A 17301-nucleotide genomic window follows, 5' to 3' on the forward strand; every position below is an offset into this window, starting at 1 on the left:
TCGGGTGAGCCTATTAAATCCAGCTTCCTCCGCCCCACCACCAGGCTCCCGCTCCCGGACAGGTGTTTTCCCAACTCCCGAGGCCCAAGATTTTGGGGAGTGGCTGAACCAATAAGATTTCCCTTTGGGGGAGAAGGCGTGGCTAGTTGGGTCAGATTGGGGGCGGGGTTTGTGCGGCTGAGCCGAGCCAGCCTGGTTGCGTGGAGGGTTGTTTTACTCACCCCCCTCCACCTTTTTTTTTCTTTTTCTCCCCCCCCCCCCCGGACCGAGTCTTATTAATTTCTCTGTGGGGCTGCAGCTGGAGACGGCGGAGCGTTGGAAATGACGCTCGGAGCTTTAATTACCGCAGCCGCCGGACAAGTGTGAGGAAAGCTGACAGGAAAAAAGGACGGGATCGCGTGAAGCAAGAAGCTTCTCCCCGCCACCCCTCCCTTTCCTCCCAATTTGGACTGGAGGTGCGAGGAAACTGAAAAGTGAGCCGAATAGAGTCCGGCTGGGGGGGAGAGGCCGGAAAGCTACCGCCTGTTTGCAATCAACTTTTTTTGGAAACCCTTTTCCGAACCCTTCCTTTTTATTGTTGACCAACTAGGGAGAGAGCGAGAAAGTGAGGAGGGAGCGAGAAAGCGGAGGCTCACACGGGGAAATAGCTGTTCGGCCCGACCAGGAGCACCACGCGCACACACTCGAGCCCATTCCCACCCGCGCGCACCCTCACGCGCACCCTCTCCCCCCGCTTCTCCGGGCCTCGGCCCCGCGGGTAAGGACTGGGTCGCCCGCGCTCGGAGCCGGTGTCCCGCGCGCGCCAGTGCCCCACGCGCGCCCGGCTGAGGGATCTCCTCCGTGTGCCCGAAAGGGGATATGCCATTTGGACATGTAATTATCAGCACGGGATCTGAGACTTCCAAAAAATGAAGCTGGCGACAGGACTGTGGGTCTGGGTGAGCCTTCTCGTGGCGGCGGGGACCGTCCAGCCCAGCGCTTCTCAGTCAGGTGGGTCGCGGTCCTTCTCGCGCTTCCGCGGTTGACCCTGCGGCCGCCGGCAGAGCCCAGCCGGAGACACGCTCGCTCCCGGGCGTGGCGGGATCACACCATCCGCGCCTCTTCCTTGGGTTTCGTGCGACTCTCTATCTGTCCCCAAACTTACCCTCTGCGTGTGCCTGTGTTCAGTTATCGTGAAAAATCACTTGCGCCCCTTTTCTCTTTCTTTCTCACCCGCTTCTTTCTCGCGCGTTTTCTGTGAGCCTCCCTAAGCGGGATCCCTTCTGGTGGCGCCCGTTGTGCAGGACGTGGGAGACCCAAAGCCGGAGTCACAGGAGACGCTCCTCTCCGGGTCCGGGCCCCCCGAGGGAAGAAGCCTCGGAAAAGCGCTCCCCGCCCGGGGCCAGGGAAGGACGGGGGTCCCGAGGCGTGGCAGCTGGGCTCCGGTGAGCGGGAGGGCTGTGGAGAGAGCAGCTCCGAGAGAGCGGGCTTTGCACCTGCGTGTGCTGCCCGCGGCCGCTGCGCCTCCGGCCGCCCGAGCCTGCGGGGTCAGACCCGCCTTGAGCCCAGCCTGGGAGCCGGAACGCGGCGGGAGGACGCGCCTCGGCCCGGGGGCCCACAACGATAGGCCTCTTCGGCCAGCGTGCCCAGCCCTCGCCCCCATTGACTAGAGAGGGGCTTCCTTGCCTGCCTGCGTGACCGCTTAAAAAAAAAAAAAGAATGGCTTGACATACTTAAGCCGGGAGCCCGGCCTTCCCGTCGGTTTCTGTGTTTGGCTCCAGAAAGAGTTCTTCCTGTAGTTCAACTTGCTATTGGCCGGAGTCCCTCCAATTTGTGTTTACTGCCGGGCGCGGCTGCCGAGCCGACCCGTCACGCGGATTGAACCCGAGGCGGGCGCGGCTGCGCTGGGTGCGCGGCAACTGTCGGCCGGAGAGCTCGCGCCCCGGTGCCCCCGCCCGGCAAGAGGCTCACTGACCCGGGAGAGGCAGCAAGGTGGGGTTGGCGCGCCGCGGTCCGCAGGGCCAGTGACAGCACCTGCAGGGCGAAGGAGCTCAAAGTTTCTGACACTTGAGTTTCCTGGGGATGAAAGTGGGACAGGAAAGGCCTGAGGGAAACGGGTGACTGAAACGTGGGAAACGCGGCCAAGGGGGGCCTTTTGGAGAGCCGGGGAGATTTCCGGAACCATCCGGGGCTGGTCGCGGGAGCGTGGGAGGCAGCTAGAGAAGATAAAACCCACGGGAGTGGCGAGAGGGAGAGCTTCAGGCCCCCGGAGGGTGTCCTTCTGACCTCACCAAGAAAACAGAGCGTTGTAGTTTTCCCGCTCCGCCCCCGCCGCCTCCCCCTCCTCGCCTAGTAAATAACAAGCTACAATCCTCGAGCCTCTCAAAATGACCTTCGAATGGCACAATGTGCGCCGTTTGTACTGGACGTTTGCACCCTCCCAATTACTCTGAAATTCTTCATGCATACCAGTTCCCGAGCTCCAGCCACCTCCGGAATTACACCAACACGGATTTGAGATTCCAAGCGGCCTCTTAGATACATCCCTTTTTTATCTCCCTCCCCACTCCGAGTCCCTTCATATTTCCCCTCAATGGGTTGATTATGCACATTGACCCATTCAAAAGCAGTTGCGACTGACACGCAAGCTTAGCCGAGAGGAATTTCTGCAAGGGGACCTACTGGGGGCCGTCTGGTGCAGCCTCAGCCGCTGGGGGACCCGGCTCCGAGTCCGCAGCAATCTGGTATTAACTGTGCGGCTCGGAGTTGAGCTCTGCCGAAAAGCCCTTTTCAGAATTTCTGCAAGGAATGTAATCCAAATTAGTTCTGCAGCTGTCCTCTTCCCCGTCTCAGGCGACACCGGCTCGCGCCCTCGCTGGTGTCTTCTCGCTTCCCCGCGTGAATTGTCAGGCCCACAAGTGAGCCCATTTAGTGCGCGAGGATTAGCGTGCCATTGTTGTTCCGTGTCTGACTCTGTACTTGAAATTCTGGGGGCACAAAGGCGAGCCTCCCTTGTTCGAAACACAAAGTGATCTAGATGAAAGGGCCGCACAAAGAAAAGCTCTCGGGTGCATCCCTGGTGTAATTGCAACACGCACGCTAAGGTGATCCTCTGAAAATTGCAAATGCCCCCGGGACTTCTTTTTTGCCTCTTCCGCACCCCCGCCCTGCCGCACCTGGCAGGGAAAGTTCAGCTGGTTTTAATGTAGTGCTTTTAGAAAACCAACTTACGTTCTGGGGTATGAGTGAGGCTCTGCGTGTGTTCGTGGCTACGTACCTATGGCTGTATGTTCCCAAGTAAATACATATTGCGTGTCTCCCCTCTCGCGGTTAGCAGTCAGTAGCAGTTTGGAGGAGTTTGTTTTGGTCCGAACGAGAAATTAAGTGCGGATAAGTAAACTAAGCTGCCAGAGGGCGACAAGATGTTGAGTGAATTGCTTTTAGATGAAACAAATTAAGGAAACGAGGGAAGACAATCTGCTTCTCGCATTATTAGACACGCTTGGAGTTCAGGGGAAAGTGGCATATTTTTGAAATGCTAATCTAGAAGCAGAAGGAATGCACCTTATTTACTGCTCTCTGTGAACAGAATAAAAATATGGGAGGGGCAGGATTCTGTTGTATAGATCTAAGATATTTGTTAAAATAATTGTAACTGAAGAGGACCTGTTTTTATTTTTCCTCTTTTGCTTGGGGAAAAAAATCAGCGTTAGAGAAGACAGGTTTTTTTTTTTTTTTTTTAATAGCAATTCTGAAGGGCTTTGTCTCATTTCCAGTGATTTATTTTATCTAGAAGTATTATAGTCAAAGACCCTTTATGTGGCTGTTATAAAGCCTTTACCACCAAAAAGAATTCCAAAATTTCTGTCTTCCTGGTATGATGGAAAAATAATCAGTATCACCTTTGTGCTGAAATACAATATATGTATGTAAATGTAGTAGTACTGAAGTGATGCCCGTACATACCTTAGTAGATATGTGATGAACAAGTTCAGTTTCCATTTTTTTATTTGCAAGTAACTAGGTCCTGCTTTTCATTCTATAAAAGAACACACATTTTTCCTACGTATTTAAGATATATCTCCAAAATTAGTTTTTTTTACATTTGAGAAGAAAAAGGTTAATAAAACTTAGTTAAATGATGAAAAGATTTTCAATATAATTTTTAAAAAAAATCAGTTATCTCCCTACATGTATTTATTGTAAGCACACCCATGAGTACAGCTTCTCTTTTTTTCTTTCAATTTTGAAATTCTTATATATGTAAGAGGAGCTTTTTTAGACTAAGGTATAATTTTTTTTCTTCAGAATGCTTCCACATAAATTTATACCTATTATCGTGACTGCAGATCACTTGAATATACTATAATGTGGACTGATAGGATTAAATTGAATGAGTCTGGTTGTGTCATGATTCCTTGATTTCTGATTTTTTTCTCTCAAACCAAACTCCTTTTATTTTTTTTAATCATACATGCATAGAAAGTCAATTTTTTTGAAAATCAAGGTACTTACTCCTTTATATGTATAATTTTCATTTAGTCACTGAATATGTGTCTTAATTAAGAAATTACATTAGAATATTTACCAGGGCATGCCCTTCATGGAAGATTTACGTATTTTTTGCTCTAACCTGAAAACACTAAGTTTGCATTGGCTGATTTTTGGAGTTTGCATTCATTTGAGGAAAAATTATATTTTCTCCTTAAAGTGGATTCAAATATTTAGTATTCATGAGCTTTCATCCCTTTGGTTCTTAAATAGAAGTTCTATTTGTCATCTGTCTTATGCATTTACCTTTTCCATTACTATAGATTCTTTTTTATGTCTTATTATTTATTGAGTTTACACATATGAATATGTTTTCCACATCATCACTAAGGATATTCTTTTTGTGTGTGTCTTTCCCAGCAACCTGCCACTCAGGCACTGCAGGAGTCCTCTGAGTCAGTTTTCATTCTTTCTTTCTGATAAATCTGATATGGCTGGTTGGCTGGACAATCGCAAGCCATTCCATTGCTCAGATTTATTCCTGAAAGAAAATAAAAAGGCATCGATCCAAGATCGCTAGCACATCTCAAAAACCCTGACTCTAAGGCCAAATCTTTCTACAGAGAAGTCCCCTTTTCCCTTTCTGTCTTCCTCTTTTCCCCTCTTGACCAAAGAAGGAAGGTAGACTGCTGCCATTTAAAAAATGCTAGGCGTGCAAGGAAATGTGCTCTATCTAAATATGCTCTGAAGCCTTGTGATTAGAGCCACCTTGAGATTAATGACTATGTAAGATGCACATTTTAGAAAATAAATTGAATTAGTGTATCTTAAACATGGCAGTGTTTTAAAGTGGTATTGTTTTTAGTATTATTTCAATCCAGTTATTAAAAAAATTTAGCATATATTAAAAATAGCAACAAGTTTTTGCTTTATTTTACAGTGTCCTGCTGCTGTTGGATATCCATGTGTAAATTGTAAAAGTGCCTATAACATAAATGAAGCAAATGATCAAAAAAGATGTTCTCTTACCTGCAGACTTTTTGGCACTTGCTGTTTGATTTCACCCCTTTAAGAGATACTGCTTTATAGGGCTAGATGTTAATATTTACGTTGAAATTAGCTTATGAATGTTAAAGACTATAGCTGTTCTACAAAAGTTAATTGTCAAGCATATTCCACTGTTATCTTTGACAGTGATCTACTGAGTATGGTTGCAGGGCAGAATTTAATCAAATTATAAACTTTTCTCCAGGTTATATCATTTTAGAAATGTTCTACTATGTTACATTTGACCATATGGAGCCAAATTGCATCTTTATCTAGTACACATTTCCTGAATTAATATAAATATTAGACAGTTAAAGTAAAACCTTACTTTTCATGCCCTCTAGTATTCCTACGGACTGAAATTTACAGTTTATAATGACAAATAATCCCTCAATTTTATTTAATATTTTAAATAAAAAAATATCTTAGATCGGTGTTTCCTGAAGCTGTAGCTTTCCTACGTAATTTGAAGGAGATTTTGCCTACCTATTGTGTGGCTGAGTGTGACACAGGACGTAGCCAGGTGGTTCAAATCAGGATTTCTATACTGTAGGGACATCGTTCCTCCAGTTTCTTTTTAATACCTTGAGCAACTCACTCCATGTCTTTGTGACTTGGCTTGCAGGCCTGAGGGGGAAATGCATGTAACGCATTCTCTATTTCTCCACTGTATAGTCGTTTTCTGAAAAATGGCTTTCAAGTCTTCTGTGATATTGAGATACATCCCAGTAATGAGTTAATTGATATATTTAAAACATGAACACATATGTTAATAAACATAATGTAAGCTTTCTAACAGACCATTGCTGTCAGAAGAGCACCTGCCTAAAGGAAATAAAGAGATCATTATGTCTAAAGAATTTGTATTTGAAGGCCATTTCCCCAAAATACTACTTTTCAGAATTGCTGTATGGTCTCTTTAGATTTTGTCTTATTTGGCTTTTTCCGAGTTGTTGATAATTCTGACATGTTTATTAAATAAATTGACCTATTTTCCAATGCTTTAATCAAAGCTTTAAAGCCACTTTCTTGTTGTAATATTTGACACTTCAACTGGTGCTTTCTATTTGTACTAATTTTTCAAGAGGGAAGAGAACTGTCTCACTTTTATAACATAGAGGTGAAATATATGGTATTTGGGGTCCTAATTCTAAAGTGCTTTTTTGAACAGGTAGTTAATTGTATTATAGTTATTTTCATTTTAAATACGTGATTGCTTTGCAGGCCTGTTGCTTGGCACAACTCCAGGGGGCGGCAGCCACATAGAATTTAATGGGAATGGTGCGCGCCTGAGCTATCAGTAGTGCAGCAGCAGCCCTGCTGTTGTGGAATGCTACAGAATAAAGCAGCAGAATAGAAATTAGGAGAATTCGATTCTGGTCATACAATCATTGTCTCTGTGATCTTAGGTTAGACTTCTTGCTTTGTGTCTCAATTTCCTCATCTCTATCAGTATAGCTGAAAGTAATACTTAAGGAGTTAACATCTTGAATGTTTTTAATGATTCAGCTAGACAGAAAAAGAATGTTTAGACTTTTTAGAAAAAAGAAATGCATTGGTTTTCAATTATTTTTTTAAAGGAACCTCTTCTTTTTCAAGTGAATTTATGTGTGTAACCCTGGTATCTAAATCAGGTAAAAGGGTGAAAGGAGAAGTCTTTTGTTAAAGCTTTGTCGAGAAGCCAGCTTTGTGCCCCCTGCCTTTGGCACTCTCCTGCTTTTCTCCCACTCTGGTGTCTACTCTCCTGCTCTGGCGTTACAGAAATCTAGCACTATTTAAAAGCCACTCATCTAGTCCACACATTTTATTTTCTAGCTGAGGAAACTGGGAGCCCAGAGAAGTTAGGTAATATAAATTAGTTGGCAGTTCCCAACACTCCTATCATTTTAACATACACAGAAGTACTTGAAAAGTTGCAGACACTTAAAATAAAAGAATAAATAAAGTTTAAGTTTGGGTTATTTTTAGAGTATTGGAAGATTGAATGAAAACAAATGGATTGGAGCCATGGGCTTAATTATCAGACTGCGAAGTTCTTTTCAAGGGGAAGACTGTAGGATCATCATCTTTAATTTATATTTAAGAATAATCATTGATTGCATTTGTAACTTACAGCACCTTAAGATTAAAGAAATATAGCAAACTTTGTTAAGGTGTAGTTCTGTAAGATGATCTATTCACCTGGTAGTGCCTATTCTGGATATAGAATTTTGACCCTGTAAGTCAGGTAAGGGTTGCCGATGCTAGTATCTGTTTATAATAGTGCCTTCAAGAGTTTCTTTTACCTGTGACTTTGTGAAGATGACCAATAAGTAGAGAATGGTTATTTCTTCATTCTGTATTAAGTAGTATGCATGCTTTAAGAAAATGGATTATAAAGGATAAACAATGGGCTCTTCACGACCAGTTAGTTGCTTGGGATCCTTAACTAGCAAATCCATGGGAATATTTCAGATTCATCCAGGCCCATCCTTAGACGCAAGGTTCTTTATCTTTATCTTGTTGGGTCCTCATCTTTCTTCAGGCCCTACTAGGATCACAGTTATTCTTTGCACAAGTGTATAAGCTAAGCTTTAAGTACTAAGACTTTATACATTTACTTTTGTGGTGCATTTGCCTCCTTCTAGTTGGCTCCTGCAAGATGCTGCCTCTGGTCCTTGTGACTTTGAATGTTGTTGATTTAACCTTAATTCTCTCTGGTTGTCCCTGACTTCTCTAAAGCGCCAGAGCTTTCTCGGACATGATCAGCATTCTCATGGGGGATAGTGACAGAAGGGAGGTTTAAACCTGTTTTGGCAGGAAGAGTCACTTTCTGTTAGGAATTTGCGATAAAAATGGGCCCCCCTCTGTAAAATGTTAACATAGACACGAGGAAACATCCTCTGCAGTATCATTAAACTTCCCCCTTGAGAGCTAGCTCTGGATCATTACTGTTAATCACGTTATTTCCAATATTGTGGGGGTTACTGAAGCATACTAAACATGAATAAGAATATATAAGACTCAGTTTCTCAATCCAGAGAGTTAAAGTAATAGGAATCAAGGCTCTATGCATGTTCTATATTTCATTTGGAACGTTGTCTAAAAGTGTTTAGAGAGAAGAAAGTGAAGGGTGCAATAAGCACTCCTTTATTTTCCAAAAAGATCAGACTTGTAAATGATAAATTTTACCTACCATATCTTTACTACTCTTCTGACCTTTACTTATGTCTAGTCCCATATGCACATGGTATAGGTGGACATCCAAGTTTAAAGCTTTTAGGATACAAATGGGGATTGTAAACCTGCTCTCAAAAAATGTGTCTGCTGGTCTTCTATGATGTGCTGAGGATATCTCATGGCTCGTTAGGACTGAAAAAATGACAACAGATTCTCTAGGTTCTATGACTATGTCTAGTATGGTTATAGCTTGAGTAATAATTTATGCAATCCTCTATTTCAAGATGGGTCCCCATCACTAGCAGTGGATGCCTAATTGAAGTCGTGGATGGCATTTTGCTTTAAGCGAACTCTCCTTTTACTAAAAACTTTTTTTGTCATTATTTCGTATTCTTCCCTGTAGGCTTAGAGGATATGAGAATATGAGATTTTTTTTTTTCTATGGGAACCTATGAAAACCAAATGAAAATAAAACAGAATAATATTTCTTTTAGACACACTTTCATTTTTAAGAGTTCCTGTTTGATCATTTGTCTAGAACTAGAGCAGTAAAACAAGTTTTTTTTCCCCCCGAAGGAAATTTGATTGCATGGCTTATTAAAAGCTATTCCCTAAGACTTTTGTTGACCTCATCTAGTCATTAAAAACTCAGAGCAGGATACTGCAAGATCCTCTTTACTCATCCCCTTGTTCGATGTCCTTTTACCTCCAAGACTTCCTTCTTGTCACTGCCAGATGACCATTTCTAATATAATAATACTTTTATTATCCTAGTTTCTATTCAGAAGCCTTCAATGGATTCCCATTGCAGAGTTCAAAGCCTGTTAAAATAGTCTTCAGTTTCCTTTTTGATCCAGTCTTAAGAGTTTCTTAAGATGTATTCTGTCTAAGAACCAGGCTGACCTAGTCAGTATTCCAGAGCCTTACTTTCCGTCTTTCCTTTTGCTGACCCCTTTCCCTGGAATTCATGGCTCCCTTGGTTGCCCTTCCTGTCCAAACTGTTGAATCTTTCCAGTTCCGTATTAAATCATAGCTCTTCATTAGATCTTCCTTCATTTGCTACCCTAATCTATAATCCTTATCTGTACCACCTATCTGCATTTAATCTTAAACCATTCTATAGTTTTAACTTTTTAAGAGCAAACATTTTTATCAAACCCTGCAGAGACTAATGAGGTGCCACGTACATGGTAAGCTCTTTAAAAATATTTTTTTAAATGAAAGAATAACATACATTTACTGAAACAATTTTAAGCTCATTCACGGATGGTTATTATTTATAATTAAACCATACAAGTGCACAAAGTAAGCTGTTCTAAAAACATAATTATAGAATTCCTAATAATAGATATTAGACATGTTTACCCTGGGAATTTCCTTAGTTGCTTTCTTGAGCTTCCTAGGGTATTTCTTTCAATGGAGTGTTTCCAAGAGTATATCATTTGTCCTCATTCCCATTTTTAGAGTCTGCTCATAATATGGTACCAAGTATATTTGTTAGTTTTATTTTTGGTGAGTTAAATATATATAAATACCATTCTTAAACATGTAACTGTCTTGTAGCCTACTATTTTTATGTGGCCATTACTTTGCTTTTCTTACTTATCTCTCATTTTAAAATTTTAATCAGTTTAAGCAGTAAACATATACTGACCCATCAGTGTGTTTGAGGACTGTGTTAGGCACTGAGGAGGACATATAAGAAGCTCAAGATGCTAGATTTCCCCTTTCTTTTAAAGAAGGACAGATGAGACCAATGAAACACAATATAAAAAAATGTTATTAAGTGATTTTTCCAAACTCTTGGGAGGAATTTGCCTCCAGAGAAATGCTAATAAGTATTTCATGAAAAAAGGGCTCCAGACAGAATGCGGCATTTTCTATTCCTAGATGTATGTAATAACACAACTTTGTTAATACTAAGATTTCTCAGTATCTTAAAATAGACAACTAGACATATGCCTCCCATTTGAAAAGGATCCTATAAAAGAAATACTTGCAGCATAACTGTACTGAGAGGTGACTGGGATTCTCTTAGCTGCTCTTTTAGATGATTCACTCTGCATTCTGAAAATTGGTGAAATTATTATAGTATTTATAGATTTTCCCTGGTCAGATTCTACCAGGGAAAATGCTCTTCCAGACATTTCTTCTCAGGTTATCAGATTCCAAGAAACTGTCAACCTTTCTAGGTCACTGTGGTGCCCTAAGTGTACCTTAATTTATAACGTCCTGAGGAGTTAATGTAACTTCAAAACTTACCTAACAGTCTGCAGAGTAATCTATTAATGAGAAAATTGGGTATGGAGACATTAGTACGTCTGTCTGAAAAGTTTCTTAGAACTTTCCTGGTTGTTTTTCCTTTAAGAATCCCTGAGAAGAAACTTCGAGTCAGGGATTATTGTTCCTACTTTGTAGACGAGGAAGTAGAGATATAAAGCAGCAGTATGTAAGGGTGAAGCCTGACTGGTGCATCCGTTGGTGCAGTTACGTGTCTGCCGTGTTCTGAGCCAGCTGCCTCTGCCGTCTGCTCTTTCATGCCTTCTCCAGCCACAGGAGCTAGTGACCCTCTGAAAGGCGTGGCTCCTCTACTCCACCTGCCCCACTGTATGAGAAAAGGATGCTCAGCACACCAGATCCTTCTGCCTCCAGGTCAACAGCTCTTTATGCTTTCTCTGGAGCCATTTGAAGAAACTTACCCAATAAATCTATCATTCGAGGAGTCCTCCTTTGGATTACTCTGCATTTCCCCTCATCCCTTCTATTCTCCAGAGGTCTTTTTGTGCGTGTGTGTGCGTGTGTGTGTGTGTGTGTGTGTGTGTGTGTTGTGTGTTGTATGTATTAAGGAAATCATCATATAAGCCTTGTCTTCTTGAGAAAACTTCAAAGCAGGGGCATTTCCAAGATGTTGGGACCTGCATTTATGCAGTTTGGGGAACCTCTTTAAAAACAATACAGAAATAAAAATACAAATTAAGTACAGGTCCTTGGGAGGCACCAGTGGAAGAGAGGGGCTCTGAAGCTGAAGCCTTTTACAAAAATCTTTATGGTACTTCTGCCTATGTTTGAAAATTATACGTTTTAAGAAGTCATATTATTTCTCATTTAGTGTGAATTTTGGGTGTCATATAATTTTTTATTTTTTTCCTACTGCACATAGTAGCGTCTACTATTAATGTAGAAGAATGCATTGTTTCAAGAAAAAAATTGTCATAAAGAGTAAAATCACACTATAAAGCACTTCAGTATATCTTTGGATGAAATAATGTACCCTGTAGAGGTAATTTTCAAAATATTTCCACTCTGAATATGAACATGCCTCATCCAGGTATATATATATTTTCTTGACGCTATGTTTTTTAAATGGTCATGTAATGCTGTCTCTTATGCAATTCTGTAGTTCATAATGGTTGGTTTATAATGTGATTTAAAAGAATCTTGTCACTTTTGGTATATAAAAGCTATATTACTAAGGCCCTACCACTTGAAATACAGCTCATTGAATTTTTAATCATTTGTTATTTAGCACAGTTAAAAAAAAAATCTATCTTTGACTTTTACCCTCTGACTATGTTAAATGTGACCGTTTTAACTACAATAGACATTATTAGCTGTGAATGAAACAATGCATCTAAACTAAAATCAGTACTCAGCTCAGATATTTGGTAATATTTTAACTACTAGTATATTAACACATTTAAGTAACAATAAAAGGATTAGTATTTCAAGTCACACTTTTACTGTGTAAAAATATCAGCTAAACAGTTAATATTTCCCAGTTGTTTTAACTTCAAATTTAGCAGCCCCATTGTCCCTGGTGATATATCGAAACCTCTAAAAGTGTACTTGGAATTAGTGGAAACTGAAGTGATTGGTATTCAGATACAATTCTTTAGTGGCCTTTTTCTTTTCTTTTTTTAAGTGCAGAATGAAATTTGAAAATATAAAAACTCTGAGATAAATTGAAATAGACAAAACATTTTATGTAACTGTTGATGAAGAGGACATTTATTATTTTTTCTGTACTTACTATATTGCTTGTGGCCAGTATTAGCACACCATGAGCCAGAGAAAGAGATAAGACAAACAGAATGGCACGCAGCTAATTTTGTTTAGCAAATTTAGATCTGATACATGCTGTTTCACTCCTACAAATTGACTCAGCCACTCTTTGAAAGGTACAGATGAAGTTTGTCTCCCACAGTTTAACAGCTTTCACTCAACATTTATAGGCTGTATAAAAATAAATTCTGTTAAGTACCACATTTCTCACTGGCAGGATGAGCACTGTGAAGGTAGATTTATTAATGAGAAAAAGGGAAAAAACAAAAACATTTCAATTGTTCCAGGTCTGCTGAAAATAAAATATGTCAAAACATCCAAAATATCTTTGTGTCAAGGACATATATACTGGGCTTGGGATATTTAAGGATTTTGACTATTTGTGAGTGAATCAGAAGTCCCATTTTATGATAATTTTCTGGTTCAAATATGGTATGTGGTTAGATGCATATTCTGGAACTCGTCATTCATCTGCTGGATAAGCCAACAGGAAGAGATCCACTGTAATTATCAGGAAGTGGCTATAAGACAAAACACACAAAAAACCCAAATCTTGATCTTTGTAAAAAAGTGTCATCATCCAAAAGAATAAATTTTAATGAATTCCTAAGTGAGACTAACTTGTCTGAAAAAAATGTCATAAAACATGTAACACTTGATGGAAACGTGATCCTAGAAAAAGCCAGGAATTTGGACAGTAATATCCATGTTTGGGAATATCTCAAAAAACATCCCAAAAGTCTTTTCTATCATAGTGTATTGTAAAGGTATCTAAAAAGTTATAGTATTATTTATATACCTGCTAGAGCTTTGTCATAGCTCAAGACTCATTCTCCATAATCAAGCTCACTATAGAGAATAATTCTCATATTCATGAATTGTTCATCTCATCATATTTTCAGTGGTTATTTCAAGGTTAATTTTTTCAGACAGCTTCTCTCTTGATTAAAGTCTGTAGTAATTGTATATATGCTGATATAGCACACGAAGGTTTTAAGCTAAAGACGTCTTTGATTTCATAGCAGGTCAAGATCAAATGCTTTTCAATGCTTCCTACTCAAATATATGAAAAAATAACTTTTATGTCCTTTTTATTTCTAGTAAGAATGTTGAGACTTTTGTTTGGCTTTTTCAAAATCCTAGAAACCTTTGTGTAAGGGTATGAGCAACAAAGTATATGCCATTACCAGGACTAGTATCCAAGTGCTATGTTCCTTATGCTTTTATTGTTTGATAAAATATTAAAATATATGCCTACCGATTGGCTTTCCCAGAACCCTCCCCTGGCACCCCTCCCTCAAACAACTAAAGAATTAATACCTGACACAATCAGGGACCTTCAGATCTCTGCTTTGGCATATACTGTGATCCATTCTTATGTGTTTTTGCTGAGATGGTCACTAAATACTATGAATGTTACTCTTACACGTAATAAAAATTTTGCCATAAGTATTTTAAAATGATAGGAATGTGAACAGTATCATACTAACTTTGCCATTAAGTATTAGCCGGTATGAAGGAGGCAGTTTCTAAGTTGTGTATCACAGCTTAGGTACTAATGATTTGACTTGAAGTTTGGAAAGAAGTGGCTTAAAAACAATAGACAGGATGTCACTGGTTCGCAATTGTGAATTAACCTAGGAGCAAATCATATGAATGAGGCAGACCAAAGGACTCAAATAAAGCAGATGCTGTGAATTTTCCTGAGAGTGAGGCAGGTGCTGATGTGTGATGTGTGTCTTTAAATTGGGCTGCTGACGAATCACAACAATTTGAATTTGCGATTGCCATAACTATGTGGGAACAAACATATTACATGCTTATATTATTAATCAGAATGAACAGCTTATCTGGCAAGGTGTCAGCTGTTCCACGAGTGTGTATTGTCACGTAAGATATGAGTCTGTCCCTCGAGGGCACCGCATATACTCTTTTCATTTGTGGTGGATAAGAAAACATTCAATTAAAATTTCTTTTACATGATTAAAATGTAATATTGTGAAGGAAGTTGTGAACATCAGCTTAATGATGATACTCTTGGTAAATTCGTTTGGACATGTGATTTATTATTTTTCAAAGAAAACTATATTTACAACAAAATAATGGAGTTCCATTTCATTTGAAGAATGATTAAAGAAAGAAGGAGATGCCAGGCATGGAAAAGAGGAGGCTTGGGAAGGGGACATGATAACTATCTTCAAGAGTTGGAGGGCTGTTACACATAAGAGGGATTAGCACTGTTCTGTGTAGCCTTGGAGAACAGAAACATTAGCAGCTGTTTGAAATTGTAAGGTGTCAGATTTCATTTGAACACCATCAAGGAGTTTCTCACAGTTAGAGTGTCCCAAAGTTGGAATGGTCTGTCCTGGGAGATGGTGAGTTCCTTCATGTGTGTGGGGTGGTAAAGTCTTATCTAACTTCTTCTGTGATGATAAAGAATGAATGAGGCAGCTGAAGAACAACTGGTCAGTGATGTTGGGAGCGGGGATTGGGTTCTGAGGCCACTGAGGGCCCTTCCCACCCTGAGGGTCTGTCACAAGCACGTCATGCCCAAATATCCTTTCCTGGTCTCTGAAAAATAGAGGCAGTGAAAGCCACACTCTCTGTCTCTGTGACTAGGATTCCCACCCAAATGCTTTTCACCATCTACCTGTCCTTAATAGATTTGTGGATATGTGAAGGGTATTTTAAAGTTTGGTTTCCTTAAATATAAAATATTTTGCTCTTATTTTTTCTAGTAGTCTTTACATTAGATCTCCATACCTCTAATGTAATGTACTATCACAAATAAATCATTCTCAATTGTAAAAACCACACGATGCAGAATAAAAGTATACAAATGTTTCATTGTGTTTCTGGGTTTATGCCAGCAGGTATTTATAAGACTGGGTTTAACTTAACCAGAGGGAGAAACATATATAAGAAGGTGAGGACATAGGCAGGGCAGGAAGTTAGAAAAATAGGCCTCTAGTTCTGAGTGGAGGATAAAGTGTTAAGAAATCAGAGCAAAAGAGAAGCACTTTTCTAAAGGGACTGAAAAATCAAAAAGTAATAAAAAGAAGGCACATATGCATGCTTCAGTTGGTTACAAATAAAGTAAACCTTTCTCAGTCTGCTTAGGAAATATTTTTCTTCAAGGCCTTTGACATTTCCGTCTCTTTTACTACCTATTTTGGATCTATACTGTAAGATCTACAGTAAATGAAATGTTTTGCTTGTTTCTTTTGTTGCCATTCTTTTAACACTCTTTTAGGTTCTCCTGGTATGAAAACTGCATTCCTGTTATATACTACCTTCTGCCTTAAGTCTTTCTGATTTGCCACCTTTCCTGTCTCAGTCTATATCCATTTTAATGCTTCCTCCGCAGCAAGCACTGTGACGGTGCTGGTACTTTTACGCATTAGTTCCAGTGTTCCCTAAAATCTGCATGGTAGGCGGTATTAACTCCATTTTAGAGATAAGGAAACTGAGACTCAGAATGACATAACTGGCCAAGATCACAGCGTCAGTTCTCAACAGAGATAATATTCTAACAATCTACTTGGCTACTATTGGGTATACTTTAGACTTAAGATTTTGGTTATCCATCTTTAAAGAGGCAGTAAATGAAGATAACCCACTCAACAAGTCTTTCTCAAGCCTCTCTCTGGCCTTGGTCCTCTTCATTACCTTTTTGTCTCAGTTTCTGGATCCCTTCCCCATCTCAACGCTGTGTAAGTTATTCTGAGCTCTTACCTCTCTCCAGAGCTCCCCTCCTTTCTGTCGCTACTGCCTGCTGGGTACCTCTACATGGATCTACCCAGTATCTCTGACTCAAGCAGTCCAACATTTTACTTTTCTCTTTTCGCTGTGTAGTGTGCTTTTTAAATCTTAATTGGTATAAATTTCTATACAACTTTTTCTTAATTGATTAAAAAGCCAACAAGTCATAATATCTAATACTTACTAAAGGACTACTGTGTCAGGAAGTGTGCTAAAGCACTTCTCATACAATATCTCAACTAATCTACACAACATGGCCACTACTGTCCTCATTTTACAGTCAAGGAAACAGAAATTTAGAGATTTTATAATTTACCAAATGGGAAACATCTGTGCAGGTGGCCAATCAGCAATGCCTAAGCTCCTAACTATCAATTTTCCATGGTCCAAATTGCAATATTTTATATAAGAAAATAAACTAAAACCTCTAAGAAGGATATTGACAATATAGATTCATTTGTTACCTATTTTAGGCCATTAACAATTATTTTATTTGATACCCATAATAATTGTTAATAACCAGGTATATTTGTGAATATGGAAAACTTGGAAACATGATCAAGTATATTAACAATATATGCTACTTTTCTATTGTCACATTATAATTTCAGTACATTTATAACACTTCAAATAGAGTAACAAGTTTAATCACTTTTTAAAATCGATAATATCAAGTGAAATATTGCAAAGAGTTGAAGTAGAGGTTAAATAGAGGGACTTAAGAATTAAATAGCTCAGGTTTGCATACTAACCATGTGAAGATGGGTTAATTTCTTAATCTTTTTAAGCTTCAATTTTCTC

General features: G+C 39.9%; 1 protein-coding gene across 1 annotated transcript in view; it reads left to right on the top strand.

Annotated features, from left to right (window-relative positions):
• Positions 1-224: 224 nt before the first annotated feature.
• ERBB4 (erb-b2 receptor tyrosine kinase 4) overlaps positions 225-17301 on the top strand; it is a 1112967-nt gene continuing 1095890 nt past the window's right edge. The window contains exon 1 of the mRNA XM_067740710.1: positions 225-990. Within this exon, the coding sequence (XP_067596811.1) occupies positions 909-990 (82 nt within the window). The 5' untranslated portion in view covers positions 225-908. The remainder of the gene's footprint in view (positions 991-17301) is intronic.

Source organism: Pseudorca crassidens, chromosome 6 (assembly GCF_039906515.1).
Source record: "Pseudorca crassidens isolate mPseCra1 chromosome 6, mPseCra1.hap1, whole genome shotgun sequence".
Lineage (NCBI taxonomy): Eukaryota > Metazoa > Chordata > Mammalia > Artiodactyla > Delphinidae > Pseudorca > Pseudorca crassidens.